Source organism: Suncus etruscus, chromosome 17 (assembly GCF_024139225.1).
Source record: "Suncus etruscus isolate mSunEtr1 chromosome 17, mSunEtr1.pri.cur, whole genome shotgun sequence".
Classification (NCBI taxonomy): domain Eukaryota; kingdom Metazoa; phylum Chordata; class Mammalia; order Eulipotyphla; family Soricidae; genus Suncus; species Suncus etruscus.
Genome location: NC_064864.1, coordinates 68,430,956 through 68,447,722, shown reverse-complemented (window position 1 = coordinate 68,447,722; position 16,767 = coordinate 68,430,956). Strand labels below are relative to the sequence as shown.

Genomic DNA, 16,767 nt, shown 5'->3' with positions numbered 1-16,767 from the left:
TGCTCGCTCCCTGCCCTGCAGTGCCCCCTGCCCCAGCAAAGGCCCTAGACGAGCCTTCTGCTACTGGGTAGACACCGCCTGAAGTCAAAGCCACATGGATGAAGCCAACAGGCCTCCTTCCATCTGGGTACTGAATACTCATCAGTAGCCCTTTGGACTCCCCTGTGTCCCCAAACTGGGCACTCCACTGAGGTAGAGGTGTGGATTCAGCAGTAGATTCAAACCTCGCTGTGCCAGGGCTGGCAGGAGGCTAGAGCTCCCCTCTCTTGATCTGGGATTTCTAGAAGCCCCTCTCCCCACTTTCCTCTGGGCTTCACAGGCAGACCGTTCTTTCAGATCCAGGGCTGCAGGTTAGAAGTTCTCCACGCTGGGACTTCTCCACCACAAACTTGCCTCCCTCGCCCCAGATTTATTGGACTTGGCCCCTGGAGTGGCATTTCTTCCGCCCCCACTTTCCTGTCGACATTTTTCATGGGAGGTCATGGAAAATGGGAGCTGCTGCTTGGGGGTTTATGACTTTCCCTGCCCCACCTTCCCTGACAGCCCTGGCTGCCAACCCAAAGAGGAAAATCGAATAAATCAATGGGCCGGGGGTTCACTGCGTTCAGTGTCTGTGCCGAGAATGTGGCAGAACCCATGAACTCTGGTTTTTCAGCTTGAGGAGGAGAGAGGGAGGGAGAGGGAGGGGTGAGAGACAGAGAGAAAGAAAAAAGGCTGGGATAGAGAGGAGAGTGGGCTGGAGAGCGAGTCAGGGAAAGCAGAGGGATCAAAGCAGCATTAGCTGCTTGTGGGGCAAATGCCCAAACCACAGCTCTGTCTACTAGCCTGAGACTTAGACTGGACTCAGCCTAGACTCTAGGAATCCCTGGCCCTAGAGTGACCCCACAGTGAGTCTGTGGTGTTGGGTCACATGGCAGGTGGGTCAGGGAACTCCATCTTATCCCTGAATTCCCGCCCCTGTCCCTGTTCCATCCTCATCCCTCTTGGACCTATGCTGGTGCTGGTGGGAGGCTTTTGCATGATGGAGTCCAACTTTTTTGGAGGAGGAGTCATACCCAGCAGTGCTCAGGGGCTACTCCCAACTCTGTGCTGTATGGGGGACCATGCAAACTCGGGGCCTCCTGTAACATAGCATAGTTTCTGTCTACTGAGCTCTCTCTCTCTCTCTCTCTCTCTCTCTCTCTCTCTCTCTCTCTCCCCTCCCCCTCTCCCTCTTCTCCCTGGCCCACATGATCAAATCTTTTAGTTTTTTGTTTTTTTGGGTCACACCTGGCAGCGCTCAGGGGTTACTCCTGGCTCTATGCTCAGAAATCGCTCCTGGCAGGCTCAGGGGACCATATGGAATGCCTTGATTCGAACCATCGACCTTCTGCATGCAAGGCAAATGCCTTGCCTCCATGCTATCTCTCCTGCCCCCTTTTTTTGGTTTGTTTTCTGGGCATGCCTGGTGGTGCTCAGGATTTATTCCTGGTTCTGTGCTCCTGTGCTTGAGGTCATTTCTGGTGGGACTTGGGCATCATGGGTAAATTCCAGGTCCACCCTGTGCAAGGCAGGCAACTTAACCATGGTCCTTCCTCCCCATTCCAATAACCATTCTATTTTTCTTTTTCTTTTCTTTTCTTTTTTTTTTTAAATTTGGGTCATACCCACTGTGATCAGGGCTTACTCCTGGCACTATACTCAGGGATCATTTCTGGCTGGCTCAGAGGACTATATGTGGTGTCAGGGATAGAACCCGGGTCAGTCATGTGCAAGGCCAGTCTTCTACCTGTTGTAAATCCCTCAGGTCTCACAAGAGCCATTTTTTAATCCCAGTGGAGACAATGTGTGGGTCCAGAAGGGAAACGCTTTCCCCTTTTTAATCCTTGTCCCAGAAACTTTTGGATCTGGAATTTCTGGGACCTGTCCAGCAATCTGAGCAGAAATTTCCAATCCATGTTTGGTTGTTTCTGCTTAAACCAAGGAAACTTTCTGATGAGGGGAGGAGGTGCAGCCTGTGCTGGCAGGTGACAGTGCCTTGTGGCACAGCCCGCTTGCCAAGGGCCACTCAGGCCTGGAGATGACAAAGCAGGATTGGTTGAGGCCAAGTACTGAACTGTGTTGAGTCAACGTCAGTAAGAAGTATATTGGGTATAAACTCGGGATTGTTTTTTTTTGTTTGTTTGTTTTTGAGCAACACCCTGTGGGGTTCAGGGGTTACTTTCTGGTTTTGCACTCAGGAATCATTCCTGGCAGGTTTGGGGTACCATATGGGATGCTGGGGATTAAACCCAGGTCAGTTGCACACAAGGCAAACTCCTTCCTACTGTGATATCATTCCAGTCCCTTTTGTACTTTTTTTTTTTTTGGTTTGGGGTCCACACTTGGAGGTGCTCAGGGGTTACTCCTGGGTCTGTGCTTAGGAATTACTCCTGGTGGTGCTCAGGAGCATATATGGGATGCTGGGGATCAAACCCAGTCAGCCACATGCAAGGAAAAAGCCCTCCCTGATGTGCTATCACTTCAGCCCTTCAGTTGTTAATTTATATATATATATATATATATATATATATATATATATATATATATATATATATTTGTAGTCTTTATATATAAATATAAATATAAAATAAAATATAAATTTAAAAAATAAAATATAAATATAATAACTATAGATTATTCCGTATATAAATATGTATTTTTTGGGCCACACCCATTTGACGCTCAGGGGTTGCTCCTGGCTATGCGCTCAGAAGTCGCTCCTGGCTTGGGGGACCATATGGGACGCCAGGGGATCGAACTGCGGTCCGTTCTAGGCTAGCGCAGGCAAGGCAGGCACCTTACCTCTAGTGCCACCGCCCGGCCCCATATAAATATGTATTAATATACCTACATATTAAACCTGATAACTATATTAACATATTTTATTAATATATCTATATATTAATATAGAAATGTAAAATAAAATATAAGATGCATATATAAAAATTATATATAGAGAGAGACTTTGGGCCACACTTTGCAATGCTCAGGGCTGTCCCCTGGCTCTGTGCTCAAGGGACCATATGTGGTTCCAGGGATTTGAACTAGGAAGTTTCTCCTCCATATATGTTGTATATATACATACTTTTGGGGCCACATCCAGAAATGTTTAGGAGTTACTCCTGGCTCTGCATTTAGAAATCACTGCTGGTAATGCTTAAAGGACCATATGAGATGCCAGGCATCAACCCAAGTCGGCTGCATGCAAGGCAAATGCTATACTCACTGTATTGCTCTGGCCCCCAAAACCCTTTATATTTTACCCTCCAAGACCCTCTTGGGGAAAAAAAAAAGTGGAAACTTTCCTACCAGCTTCAGCCCAACATCAGGGAGTAGAGTCGATTTTTCTAAGCTGTTTTTAGTTTGTTTTGTTTTTGAGTCACACTCAGCAGTGTTCAGGGATTACTTCTGTGCTCAGGAATCACTCCTGGTTGTGCTTGGGGACCTATGAATGTGTTGAGATTGAACCCAGGCTGGCTACTTGCAAGGCTCTACCATCTGTTCTATAATTCTGGCCCCTCTGAGCATTTTTAAGTGTCAGAAATCTTTGCTGCCCCTTGAGAAGATGCTATTTTTCTTTTTCCTTTTTTTTTTTTTGTGGTTTTTGGGTCACACCCGGCAGTGCTCAGGGGTTACTCCTGGCTCCATGCTCAGAAATTGCTCCTGGCAGGCACGGGGGACCATATGGGACGCCGGGATTCGAACCGATGACCTTCTGCATGAAAGGCAAACGCCTTACCTCCATGCTATCTCTCCGGCCCCTTTCTTTTTCCTTTTGAACAATCTTGTGACAGTCCATTTTCCTTTCAAGTCCATCTGGAAAGTTGCCCTGGCCGACCAAGGATCCTATTCTTATCACCCCTCAGTTTTCGGATGGTTTTCCTCAAGGAAAGGTTCGGTTTTTTTGTAGCCCCTGCACTGCTCTAAAAGCCACTTTAAGTTCTGCTGTTGGCTTGTTTGCCCTTGATGTGACCTTGGACTAGAGAAGAACATATTTCCCAGTTATGAAGAATTCCATCATCATCATCATCATCATCATCATCATCATCATCCCTATTCCTTTTTCTCCTGCCAACTCTTCCTTGCTGGATCTTTTCTCTTTCTGGCTTAAAACTGAAAAGCCAACTTATCCTCATCTGCTCTGCCCTGTGCAACCCCTACCCCAATCTCAGCTCTAAAGCCACCTGTGCAGAGACCTCTGTCTCCCTATCTGAGATCAAGGACCTCCCTGCTCACAGCTTTAAACTCCAAGTTTCTCCTCTTTTTTGGGGGTGGGGTTGGGGGACACACCTGGTGGCACTCAGGAATCACTCCTGGCAGGCTTGGGATCAAACCTGGGTTGGCTGCATGCAAGGCAAACACCCACCCAGCTGTGATATCGCTCCAGCCTCATACCTTAGCTTTCTTGATCTCAAAGCCTGAGATTGGAATCAAAACAACACCTTGCAGTGTACAAGTAACTGTCTGTTGCCCTGTCTGTTAGTCACTGCTGTAATGTGGGTGATGGCCCAAGTCATCTGTGCAGGAGCCTGCATGCCAGCTCAGCACATTGAGGGTCAGCACATGTTTCTCCATTCACTTGTCCTCTTACTATGCAGCCAGCCACTGAATGCCACAATGGGAATTCCAAATGCTGGTGTGTCTGTTGTAAAGAAAACATTGCTTCCGGAAGCCAAGAAAATGAAATGTTAATGCACCCAAAGAAAGTGAATGTCAACTTAGATTTTCCCTGAAAAAAAAATCCCTCAAAAATGAGGATGATGTGGGGCCCGGAAAGATAGCACAGCGGCGTTTGCCTTGCAAGCAGTCGATCCAGGACCAAAGGTGGTTGGTTCGAATCTCGGTGTCCCATATGGTCCCCCGTGCCTGCTAGGAGTAACCCCTGAACACCACCAGGTGTGACCCAAAAACCAAAAAAAAAAAAAAAATGAGGATGAAGTAAAGCCATAGTAAGACACAAAAAAGGTGGGAGTTATTGATTGCCTAGAGACCCGCTATGAAAGAAATAGCAAAGGGAATTCCTCAAGCAGAAAGAAAAATCCTATATGGAAATGCAAAAATAAATAAAGGCTACTAAAAGGGCCAGAGGTAACTATAAATATTAACTGTATCAGGACTGTTGAGATAGAACAGTGGGTAAAGTGCTTGCCTTGCATACCATTGACCCAGATTCAATCCCCAGCATTCCATATGGTGTCCCTGATCCTGTAGAACAAGGAGAAAGCTGTGAACACAGCTGGGTGTGACACCCCAACATAAAACAATAAATAGTAATTGTGTCAAAATATCTCTGAGCTCAGAAATCAGTTCTAGTAGGGATCTGGGAACTTATGAAGTGCTAGGGATCAAAACCAAGTCGGCTGTGTGCAAGGCAAGCACCCTCTCTCTCTCCAGCCCCGTCGTTCAGAGTTGTATGTATGGACAGTTGTCAATATTTCTTTATGGTGATTAGGTCAAGAAAAGTCTGAATGTCTCACCAGACTGAATTCCACAGTATTTATAAAGGCTAATTTCAGGAAGATGAAATTATGTTAGTGGCGAGTTGGCCACCAACATAACCAATCGCTCAGTATGACTCACTACATACATAAAACTAAAAATCTCAAAGGAATCACAAGATTCTCCGACAGACTCAGAAGAGGCTGTTGGATTGGAGAAGAATCTGTGATGATTTGTGTTGGAAAGAGCTAAAGAATTGGAAGAGAGAAAGAGAGAGAGAGAGAGAGAGAGAGAGAGAAAGAGAGAAAGAGAGAGAGAACACAGACTTTGCACATGCTAACTTCTATCTTCCATCAATAGATCTCGTGGCCCCTGAACAGAGCTAGGGCACCCCCAAATGTAAGAAAACAAGAAACTTCTCTTTATATTGGAATAAAGAATATCTTTCTTAATCTGAAGAAAATTATGATAAAATTATAGATGAAAAGAGTCTATCTGGGCCACTTATAGGGTGGGCCCCTCCAAGATACACACCACAGAGGTTTCTGGGCTCCTGCAGGGACCTCTCAACTTTGTCCTGTGTCAGTTGAAGAAGTAAAAGTTTCTGTGAGGCTGGTGGGAAGAACATGGGAGCCATTGCTTTCACAGTGTAAGAGATGAGCATGAGAGAACCTTCAAGACTTGGTTTGCTCTTTGGTAGTTCATTCCAGCTCACAGATCTCACCATGGGTCTTTGGGGGAGATTTTAACCAAGCAGGTGGGTAGGGAAAGGAGGGAAGGAGGCTCAAGGTGAAGCATTATTACCTATATAAGTAATAATTTTCCTACCAAGTGAATCTCACATGAGCCTGAGTGATTAGAAGCAGCTGCTCTTTCTACACAAACTCACCCAAGTGTCATCCCAGCAGCACCTGGTTGGAATCCATCTGAGGTCTGGGTTCGAGGACATTCTCCCAAGCCAAGAATTCCATGCACCTCGGTGGTGGAATGTTCTGAGATGTATAACTCACTCCTTCATTCTGACAGCCTAACAATCATGAAGGACTTTCCAATGTTGCTTAATAGTTTGATAAAAATAGGTTGAAATAAAGGCCCAAGCAGGAAGCGATGAGTCTCCTGGGAGGGTTTTGCTCCATGTTTCTAGTTTTCTCCATGCCGGTCCTATGGGCACACTACTGGGGGTTTCTCAGCTGGTTCTGTTCAGGGGGATGAAGATGTGCCTGGCTGAAATGCAGTGGCCATTATAGTGACTGATGAGAAGGAGGTAGCAGTATTGAAAGAAAATGGGTATTTCTCAGAGCCCCAAGCTGTTCTTCAGGGGTTGGGGGAGCCTCTGTTCCTCTGTCCAATTTGGGATTCTAGCTGGTGGCCTGGTGCTGCCTCTGAGCTGCCTTGATGCATCTGTCTGTGATCAAACATGCTCCCCTGTGTCTCTCCCTACTTGTGCAGCCCCTGTCCTTGGGGTGCAGGATGCTGGAGCAGAGCTGGCTCCTGGCACCTCCATTTGGTGGGTTCTGAAGTTGCCCATGGTGGAAGGTTGGGGGCCAGGTAGGACAGTGCCCTGGTGGGCACCTCTGCTACCTGCTCCTTCGTGGCCCCTGCTGAAGCTTGTGACCCCAATGACATCTCTTCCCCCAGGAGTGACTGGGTCACCTCCTACAAGGTCCTGGTGAGCAATGACAGCCACACTTGGGTGCCTGTTAGGAACAGCTCTGGGGACATGGTGAGCGCCACTTCTGGTCTCTTGCTGTGCCAGCGGCCAGGTTCTGCATGTGGGATGCCCATGGTGGGGTCCCCATGTGGGGTGCATGTGGTAAGGGTCTGCATGTAGGGTGTCTGTGGTGGGGTCCCCATGTGGGGTGCCCCTGCATCCTTGAAATGTTTCCTGTTGGGGTTCTGGGCCTGGTGACCTACTAGCAATGCTCAGTCCAAAGATACTGGGCTGCTGTGGGCCACATTGGCCTGACTATGCTGTGCTCTGTCCCGGACTGGCAATGGGGCTCAGTAGGGCCATGAGATGCCCAGATAGGCCATGGAGGGACTCCATGTATGTCAGGCCATGTTCTTCCCAACTCTGACAGGGAGTGCTTTCTTCCCTGCACCCAGATATTTGAGGGGAACAGCGAGAAGGAGATCCCTGTTCTCAACGAGCTGCCTGTGCCCATGGTGGCCCGGTACCTCCGTGTCAACCCACAGTCGTGGTTCGAGCATGGGAGCATCTGTCTGAGGCTTGAGGTGCTGGGCTGCCCCTTGCCAGGTGAGTTGCCTACAAGACGGAATGGGCATGAGGGCGGGTGCTGGGGGCAGCAGAGTCGACCTTTGCTCATGAGAAAACAGAAACTAGGTCTAGGGTAGAATATTGGGGAAACCTATGTAAACCCAGAGGGAAATTGGTTGGGGGTGTCCCGTGATCCTTCTTGAAAGCCTGAGAAAGCTGGGGTACTCAGGAGGGCTCAGGGGCCTCCTGGAAGACTGGAGCATCGCCCTGTTTCTGGGCTGCTTGAGAGGTTCCTGATAAAACCTTATCCCTTCAAAGTATGTGGAGCTGTGACTTACATTAGAATACATGGAGTAGTGACCCATGTTTGAATACATTGAGCGGTGACCTATGATTGGATACATGGAACAATGATTCATGTTTGACTATGTGGAGCAGTGGCCCATGTTTGACTATGTGGAGCAGTGGCCCGTGTTTGAATATATGCAGTAATGACCCATGTTTATTCACTGACCCTGCAGGCTGTGAAAAATGTTTCATGTGTGTCTGGGATTCTGCTCTGGTCTGGTACCTATATCCTTGGGCACGTTGGTTTGTGTCCAGGAAGAAAGAATGCAGCCCAACAGTGCTCTTTTGTACTGAGTTCTGAGGTTTGTTTCAGTCCTTTCAAAGACCCTTGAAGGCCTGACTTGTGTTCCTGGACAAAGGAGGCACCTGGGGCTAAGGGATGTTGAATTGCTCTTAGAAAATAGCAAGTGGGCAGATTGAGTACAAAAGGCTCCAGCTTTGCTTGACTTTGCTGGGAACATGCTGGTTTGCAATTGCAAGGGTTTTGCTTAGTCCCCAGGAACTAAAGGAGAGTCCTTGCAATGGAACAGGGTAGGGGGCATTTCACACACACCCCAATTGCTTGTGCTACTTTTCCGGAACACAATATCACTCTCATTCTATCCTTTTGGCCTCTCCTGCCAGAAGTTTGTGCCTAAAAAACCATGGCTCTGGGGAAGGTGAAAGCCCATCTGTAGAGTTGGGGGTTGGACTTGGAGTCCCCTTCTCCAGGCAGGTGCTGCTCACCACACATAGTCCCACAGGCTGGGGTCTGGCAGATGGCTTCGGAGCCACACTTACGTACTGAGCATCTAGACTGAGCTTGGTACTAGCACTTGGTACATCTTAAGCTTTTTTTTTTTTTTTTTAGTTTTTGGGGCATACCCGGCAGTGCTCAGGGGTTACTCCTGGCTGTCTGCTCAGAAATAGCTCCTGGCAGGCACGGGGGACCATATGGGACACCGGGATTCGAACCAACCACCTTTGGTCCTGGATCGGCTGCTTGCAAGGCAAACGCTGCTGTGCTATCGCTCCGGGCCCACATCTTAAGCTTTTGACCATTTTAGCCCAGCTGGAATGTGGGTTAGTGGTGATGAAGACCAATAGGACTAGAGCTTGAAATGGGCTCGACTGTACTGTCTCCACTGGCCAGGACTGGCCAACCAGGGCCCAAGGGTCCTCATCAATGAACCTTGAGGTTTGCTTTGGCCCTCAGAGTCAGTCAGAACTAAGAATGCACTCAGCAGCCTCTATTAGGGAGCATTTGTCACACTCCAAACTACAAGATCAGGCCAGTCTCTTTTAGCTTTTCCTAACCCCAGAGAGTTCTGCTTTTCAGGAGGGAAAAGATGGAGCATCATTTCAAAAGGCTTTGCTGTTCTCTACCATCTGGATCAGTAAGGGTGACCATGGAGTATTGTATTCTGACTGGCTGAGGCTGTCATATTGGACTCTGGACTCAGGGCTTGAGGTCTGTGTAGGAGGGAAAGAGGTGGACACTAGATAGCAGAGAGATTCTGTTAGGTAGGATGAAGTGCCTGAATGCTGGCTAATTTCTTCACCCTTTCCACCACATTTTTTTTTTTTTTTTTTTTTTTTTTTTTGGTTTTTGGGCCACACCCGTTTGACGCTCAGGGGTTACTCCTGGCTATGTGCTCAGAAATCGCCCCTGGCTTGGGGGGACCATATGGGACGCCGGGGGATCGAACCGCGGTCCTTCCTTGGCTAGCGCTTGCAAGGCAGACACCTTACCTTCAGCGCCACCTACCCGGCCCCTCCACCACATTTTCAGACTCTCCATTCATAGTATTATGATATCCACCATCCATCCATCTATCATCCATCCATCCATTCATCCATCACTTCCTCTCTACATCCAACCACCCATACACCAATATACCATCCATCCTTCTATCCATCCACTTAGTGTTAATAGTTTGCAAGACACACTGATCATACAATCTCATACTGACACTGAATCAATGAAGGTAGTGGTGCTCTTTTCCCTGCTAGGGGTATAAAACTAAGTGGGAGACAAGACCAGGGACTTCTCCAGAGTCTCATCACACAGAAGAAGGGTCACTTGAACTCAGGTGTGCTGGCATATGAGTCCTGCTCCCTAGCACAGATGCCATGGAAAGTTGCCCCACCCTGGCCTTCATGAGTTCATGAATCTGGCACTTAGAATATCCCACATCAATCAGGCACCTTAACTGAGATGCCATTTGAGTCTTAGACCTGGCATAATTTCAGACTCGTTTCTGTGCCCAGATCCCAACAACTATTATCACCGGCGGAATGAAATGACAACCACAGACGACCTGGACTTCAAGCACCACAACTACAAGGAAATGCGCCAGGTAAGTAAGACACAACCTGGGCTAGGAGCCATTTGGCCATACCTAGGAGCACAGGGGCTGGCTGGTTATGTTTCTGTCCTCTGGCCATCAGAGTAATGAGTTGATGGGCCTATCTTGGGAGTGCCGGGGCTGAGGTCACAGGGCCAGTGGACAAGGGCTTGTTGAGACTTGGCTCCCTGATCACGACTAAAGTAGAATCTGAATCCCCTTTCTGTTTTCCTGCTAATTCCTGAGCATCACTGCACCTCTGAGCCCCTGACCTGACCCAGGGATCCCAGTCACTGCAGAGTCAATGGGTCATGGGAACTCGGACACAGCAGCTGCATTTATTTTCCTACATCAGCAGTGCTCTGCGTTGTTCTGGGCACCAGGAGTGGGGACATCCATCATCCCCAAGTGATGGGGAGATCCAATAGGACACTGCTACTCTCTACTTTGCTCTGACTTTACCTCTCCATCTTGCTTTATATTAGAGTCTAGAGGGGAGACTTGAAGAGGTTCCTGTCTGTGCTCTGCTAAGGAAAGAAGCATCTTTAGAAAGACGCTCCTGTGCCTGGTGGGATAGCCCAGGACTCCGTCCGTACCTTGGTGTAGCTGAAGGAAAAAGACCTGCCCAGACAAGATTTCCCCAGAATTAATAATAGATGCTGAGTTCCACTCTATGATTCCCACCTCTACATATGGGGTGCGGGAGGAGTGGGGAGCCATATCTATAAGCATTGCTTTTTTTTTGTTTATTTTTTGGGCCACACCCGGCAGCACTCAGGGCTTCTTCCCGACTCTGTGCTCAGGATCACTCCTAGCAGCTTGGGGGACCCTATAGGATGCCAGGGATTGAACCTGGGTTGACCACGTGCAAGGCAAACAAACACCCTCCTGCTGTGTTACCACTCTGGCCCCAATAAATATCCGCTTATTCGCTCATGGCCTCTTCTGTGGGAGCCTCTCCAACATGTACCCCAGCATTAGGCTGGAACCAGCAGGCATGTGTTGATGAAAGGCGATGAATCTGAAATGATGAAACTGAGGAATGTCATCAGAGATGTGTTTCCCGAAAAAGAATCCCCAAGGCCAGTTTAGGGCAATGCAAATGGAGGGGTCACATATTGGTCATGCAGTACCAAGGCAGGAACCTGCCTGAGGTTAAGGAAGTTAAGTTGAGCCAAGAGAGCTGTGCCTGTCCTGGCACTTTGCCTGCCTGCTCTGTGTCAGAGTTGAACCTGATACACACTATTGCACCTTCCAGGTGCCCCTGGCACAGGCCTCTGTCTCACTCTGTAGAACTCAGGACACTGCTTTGGACTCAAAGTCCCTGGCTTGTCTGCTGCTCCATCTCTCCTGCCCACTGTTCCCTTCTGTTCCACAGCGTGGAGCTGTCAGCTCAGCTCAAGGGCATCCTGGGACTTCCTGAGCTTAGAAATGAGGTGGATGTGGGGTGGTGACTGTCAGAGGTGGTCAGTGGGGTGACTTGGTCCTAGACTTCAGGTTACTGGTATCTGTGGTGGCTCTGGGGAAGAGAACTGGGGGTCCTCCTAGCTACAGGGCACTAAGGAGTGCTAAGGGGTGATAAGGAGCACTAGGAGGCTCTACTGGGAAGTGCCCAGGTTCCTTGGGTGGCAGCGATCATGGTCACTTCACGAGACTGAGAAGGTTCTTTGGATGGTAAATACTTACCTTTGGGGGACACTGTGTCCCCCTCAAAGTCTGCAGCAGGGGCAGCCCAACTCTTTAGTGGGGAGGGAGTCCTCCTGGTCTCTCTCTCTCCTCCTCCCTTCCTCTCCCTCAACTTTTCTTCTCCCTTCCTCCTCCTGCCCTCTTCCTCCTCCTCCTCCTCCACATATACGCTCTCCTACTGTTCTATCTCCCTCCTCCTCCTCTCCCTCACATCTCCCCTTCCTTTTCTTCTCCTCCTTCCCTACCATCTCCCCATCTCCCTGTCTCTCCTCCTCATCCTCTCCTTCCTCTACCATTTCCCCATCCTCCCTGTCTCTCTTTCTTTGAGTACTCTCCATCCTCCCTCTGACAGTCCTTTACCCTTGCACTATTCAAAGACAAATACATAGAGCTGGTGGAGAATTTTCCCAACTCTCCTCCTTTAATATATTTTTAAATTATGCAAAAAGTATTATGGCAACTTTCACAGCAGTCCAGAAGTCTGAGTTTAATCCTATCCCTCTAGAATGGGAGGTTTTTACATGCCCCCCCCCCCTTGCTTTCTGGCATTTGAATTGCTCCATTCCCCACCTTCAGCCAGATCTCTCAGTCGCAGGGACTTTGCACTGATTTCTCCAGCAGCTGTTTGCTGGTGGCTTGTTCCCCACTTTCCTGTTTGTCCCCATCATTGTAACTACAGACTGCAGAGTGGTCCCACAAATGGGCACCTCTGGTTTTTTGCCTATGTCATCCTGGGTGGCCAGACACAGCCCGATGAGTGAGTGTATGCTTGGCTGGCCGACACAGTCATACTGATGACACCACACGTATAGAAAGGCTGCTTCTTTGGCTGGGGCCAAAACAGGCAAACACACACAAAAAAGAAATGCTCTTTCTTATAAACTGTTTGATAACAGCTTAGTAGAGCCACTAGCTTGGCTGTGTCCTTCAGGAGACAAGACAGAGTGAGTGGAACCAGGTCTCTCTCACCTCTGATGGATAGTGGATTCATCTATGTCCGGGTCTTACAAAGCTCTGAACCCATGCTGGGACCATCTCTTGACCCTGAAGCACTTTTTTCTCTTTGTGGGTCAAGGGGAAGAGTTTTGGCCACACTTGCCACTGCTCAGGGCTTACTCCTGGTTCTGTGCTCAGGAATCTCTCCTGGCAGGTTCAGGAGGACCATATTAGGGATCTGGGATGAAACCAGGTTAACTGCATGCAAGGCAAGTGCCCTTCCCTCTGCAATACACTCCAGCCCTAGATATTTTTCTTTTCTTTTCTTTTTTGTTTTGGTCACATCTGGCGGCACTCAGGAGTTACTCCTGGCTGTGTGCTCAGAAGTTGCTCCTGGCAGGGTAGGGGGACCATATGGGATGCCAGGAATCGAACCAGAGTCTGTCCAGGGTTGGCTTCATGCAAAGCAAATGCCCTACAGCTGTGCTATCCCTCCAGCCCCTAGATATTTTTCTTGACTCTTCCCCATCCATTATATAAATCCTCAAGAATAAGCTTTTATCTTGAGGTTGATCTTTGGAGCCATACCTCATCAGGAGATCTTGGACTCTGGGTGCCACCAACTGTTTCTGCTTCCTTGGCTCCCACGTGGCTCCTCTGTAGGTCTCACATGACTCCCATCAGGTCTTATCTGGCTTTTACTTGACTCCCCGTGGCTTTGTGGCCCGTGTCCTCCCAGTGAAGAGTTGTCCCCACAGGGTGGCTTCCCACTCATTTCTCTTCTGCCCAAATAACCCTCTAGGCTCCCTTCTAATGAAAAATGAACTGGGTGACCAGTCCTGCCCAGAAGGTGCAGCCAATGTCCCCTGTGTAAAGGTGCCAAGATAAGTCACAAAATGGCACACCCAGTGCCTGGGAAGTGGAGAAGGTCACTGAGTAGAGAGATATCAGCAGGGAGCACTTTCCTGAGGAGGGCAAAGTCACAATCTGTCTTGGAGAAGGGACAAGAGGTGATACCCACAGCCAGAGGAGGTACTAACACAGAGAAAGAAGGTTATAACCATACCAGGGGAGGTGATACCACAGTGGTTGGACATGATAACCACATCAGGGGAGGTGCTACCACAGAGGAACAATGGAAGTGATAACCACACCAGGGGAAGTGATACCACAAAGGAAGGAGGTGATAACCACCACAGAGGAGGTGAGATCACAGAGGAAACCACAATCAGGGGAAGTGATGTCACAGTGAGAAAAGCCCTAACCAGAGAAAGGGATGAGAACCGGGACAAATGCCACAACAGAGGAGGTAATAGGCACATGAGGGTGTCAAGGGAGCGTGGTGTGTAGAGAGTTAGAGTTGGGGAGCATCGGTGGCTGCCTTCCTTGAACTCTGGCCCCCTCACCCCAACGCTTCCAGCTCAGTGCTCTCTGTTCTATTTCCAGCTGATGAAGTTGGTGAATGAAATGTGCCCCAATATCACCAGGATCTACAACATCGGCAAGAGCCAGCAAGGCCTGAAGCTGTATGCTGTGGAGATCTCCGACCACCCTGGGGAGCACGAAGTAGGTGGGTGCTCCGCCTGTAGAAGTGGACAGAGTGCAGGCACAGAGATCGTTCCCCAAACCTCAGGCTACCCTTGAGCTACTTGCCGCTGCCTTTGTCCTTAGATTCAGGAGAGAGGAGCTGGAGAAGCACAAAGACAGACCTGGTCTGGGAGAACATTCTGGACTCCCTGCCCTTGATGACTCACCTGTGAGATGTCTGTTTAGTTCTGCATGTCAGCGTTCATTTCAGGCATGGCTTTAGCCTTTTACAGAAGGCTCAGTCCATCCCTCTGAGTGGCAGGAGCATGGCTGTGAGTGGTGAGAGTGGTCACCCCCAGAGCAATTCAGGAAACTGTACTGTGGGGAAGCTGAGCCTTGAGGATGAGAACAGCCCCTTAAAAAACATGCAGGGCTAGAGCAAGAGCACAGCATGAAGAGCATTTGTGAAATCATCGGTTGTGTGTTCCATAATCCCCAGAGAGGGAGACGGATTCCCATGCGACCAATCTGGGAAGGACAAGATGCAGATCCAGCAACTATTCTGACACAAGAATTAATAAACACATGGTTGGGAAGGAATAGCAGGCCAGAAACACACTGCAAACTTTTCACTCACAAGCCAGTTGCTCCACTGTGTGGAACAATGAGCAGCTTCCCTCCAGCCCTTCAAAGCAGCCTTTGGGAAAAACAAAGTCCACCCCCAAGGGGAGGGGAAAAAGCAAGATGAGGAGGCAATGGGAAATATCTTTTTAACATGTAAACCAAAGAGAGACTTCTAATTAGAAAGCACTATGAGGACCAATACAAAGGCCTCTTATGACAGGCATTTGCTTTCCATGCGAATGATCCAGGTTCCATCCCTGGCATCCCATATGATTCCCCAGAGACTGCCAGGAGCGATTTCTGAGCATAGAGCCAGGGGTAACTCTTGAGCTCTAACGGGTGTTTCCAAAAACAAAGAAGCGGGACTAGGGTGGTGACCCCTGGCTACTTCATCTATCTTTGCCCTACTGGGTGCCATGTGAAGCCCCTTCCATTTTTACTCCTTTTGGTGTTTGGACCTCTCTGGGAGATGTGCAGTGCTTACTCCTGGCTCTGTGCTCATCTCTAGCAGGGCTCAGAGACCCTAGTGGTCCCATGAGTCAAGCTCAGCATCTTCCTTTTGTATTTGGTTTTGTTTTGGGGCCAAATCCAGCGGTGCTCAGGGGTTTCTCAGGAATCACTTCTGGCAGGATTGTGGTTCCTATGGGATATCGGGGATCAAACCCGGGTGGGCTGCGCGCAAGGCAAGTGCCCTCTCGGCTGTGCTATCATTCTGGACCCAGCTCAGCATCTTTAAAGACAAGTCTATGCCTCTCCCAAGGGCTGGTGCATCCCTAAGTTTGAACTCTCCACACTGTGCTTTAGATAAATTCAGGATAAACCCATTACCCCGTGGCAGGTCCACATTTAGCCTTTCCTGGTTTGTTTTCTTATTCGCCGTATATTGTTTGGGAATGAAAATCTATGTGCCCAGATCGAGCTAAAAGAGCCGGTCGCTAGTGCCTAGAGGCCTCCCAGTGTGGTGCACCTGGGGCTTAGAGGTGCGGAGCAAACTCCAAGTGGGGCAAAGCTCGGTTGCTGGTGTCTGCAGGTGAGCCCGAGTTCCATTACATCGCGGGGGCGCACGGCAATGAGGTGCTGGGCCGGGAGCTGCTGCTACTGCTGCTTCAGTTCCTGTGCCAGGAGTACCTGGCGGGAAACGAGCGCATCATCCGCCTCGTGGAGGACACCCGCATCCACCTGCTTCCCTCGCTCAACCCTGACGGCTATGAGAAGGCCTACGAGGCGGTGAGTCCAGCCCTGGACCCTGGACCTGCCCCAGTCCCGTCCATGCCACCTTCATGAAGGCTGAGCCCCGCCCACAACCCCAGTGTCACCTCAGCACCACCCTAAACATGCCCAGCTCAATCCACAGGGGTAAGCCCCACCTCAACTCTGCCATGGGACACGCACCCCACCCCACCCCACCCAGGAGGAATGAAGCTCCTCCCCGAACCCCTGGACCCGCTCACAAAAGGGTAGACCATGCCCACAAACCTGTCCTGTGCACCCCACCCACAATGTGGTAAGCCCCTTCCTGGACCCACCCTTGCCTCTTCCCCCAGCTCCAACCCTGGGGTGCCTCTGTTTGTAGCCCTGATGGTTCCTCTCCTTCCCAGGACCCCTCCTTCAAAGGGTGTACTCTGAGAGAGAGCACAGCAG

At 49.5% G+C, this 16,767-nt stretch overlaps 1 protein-coding gene across 1 annotated transcript in view; it reads left to right on the top strand.

Moving 5' to 3' along the window:
- Positions 1-16,767, top strand: part of CPXM2 (carboxypeptidase X, M14 family member 2) — a 50,020-nt gene that overhangs the window by 22,482 nt on the left and 10,771 nt on the right. The window contains exons 5-9 of the mRNA XM_049764439.1: positions 7,099-7,183; positions 7,567-7,717; positions 10,277-10,365; positions 14,422-14,545; positions 16,157-16,353. Coding sequence (XP_049620396.1) covers positions 7,099-7,183; positions 7,567-7,717; positions 10,277-10,365; positions 14,422-14,545; positions 16,157-16,353 — 646 coding nt within the window. The remainder of the gene's footprint in view (positions 1-7,098; positions 7,184-7,566; positions 7,718-10,276; positions 10,366-14,421; positions 14,546-16,156; positions 16,354-16,767) is intronic.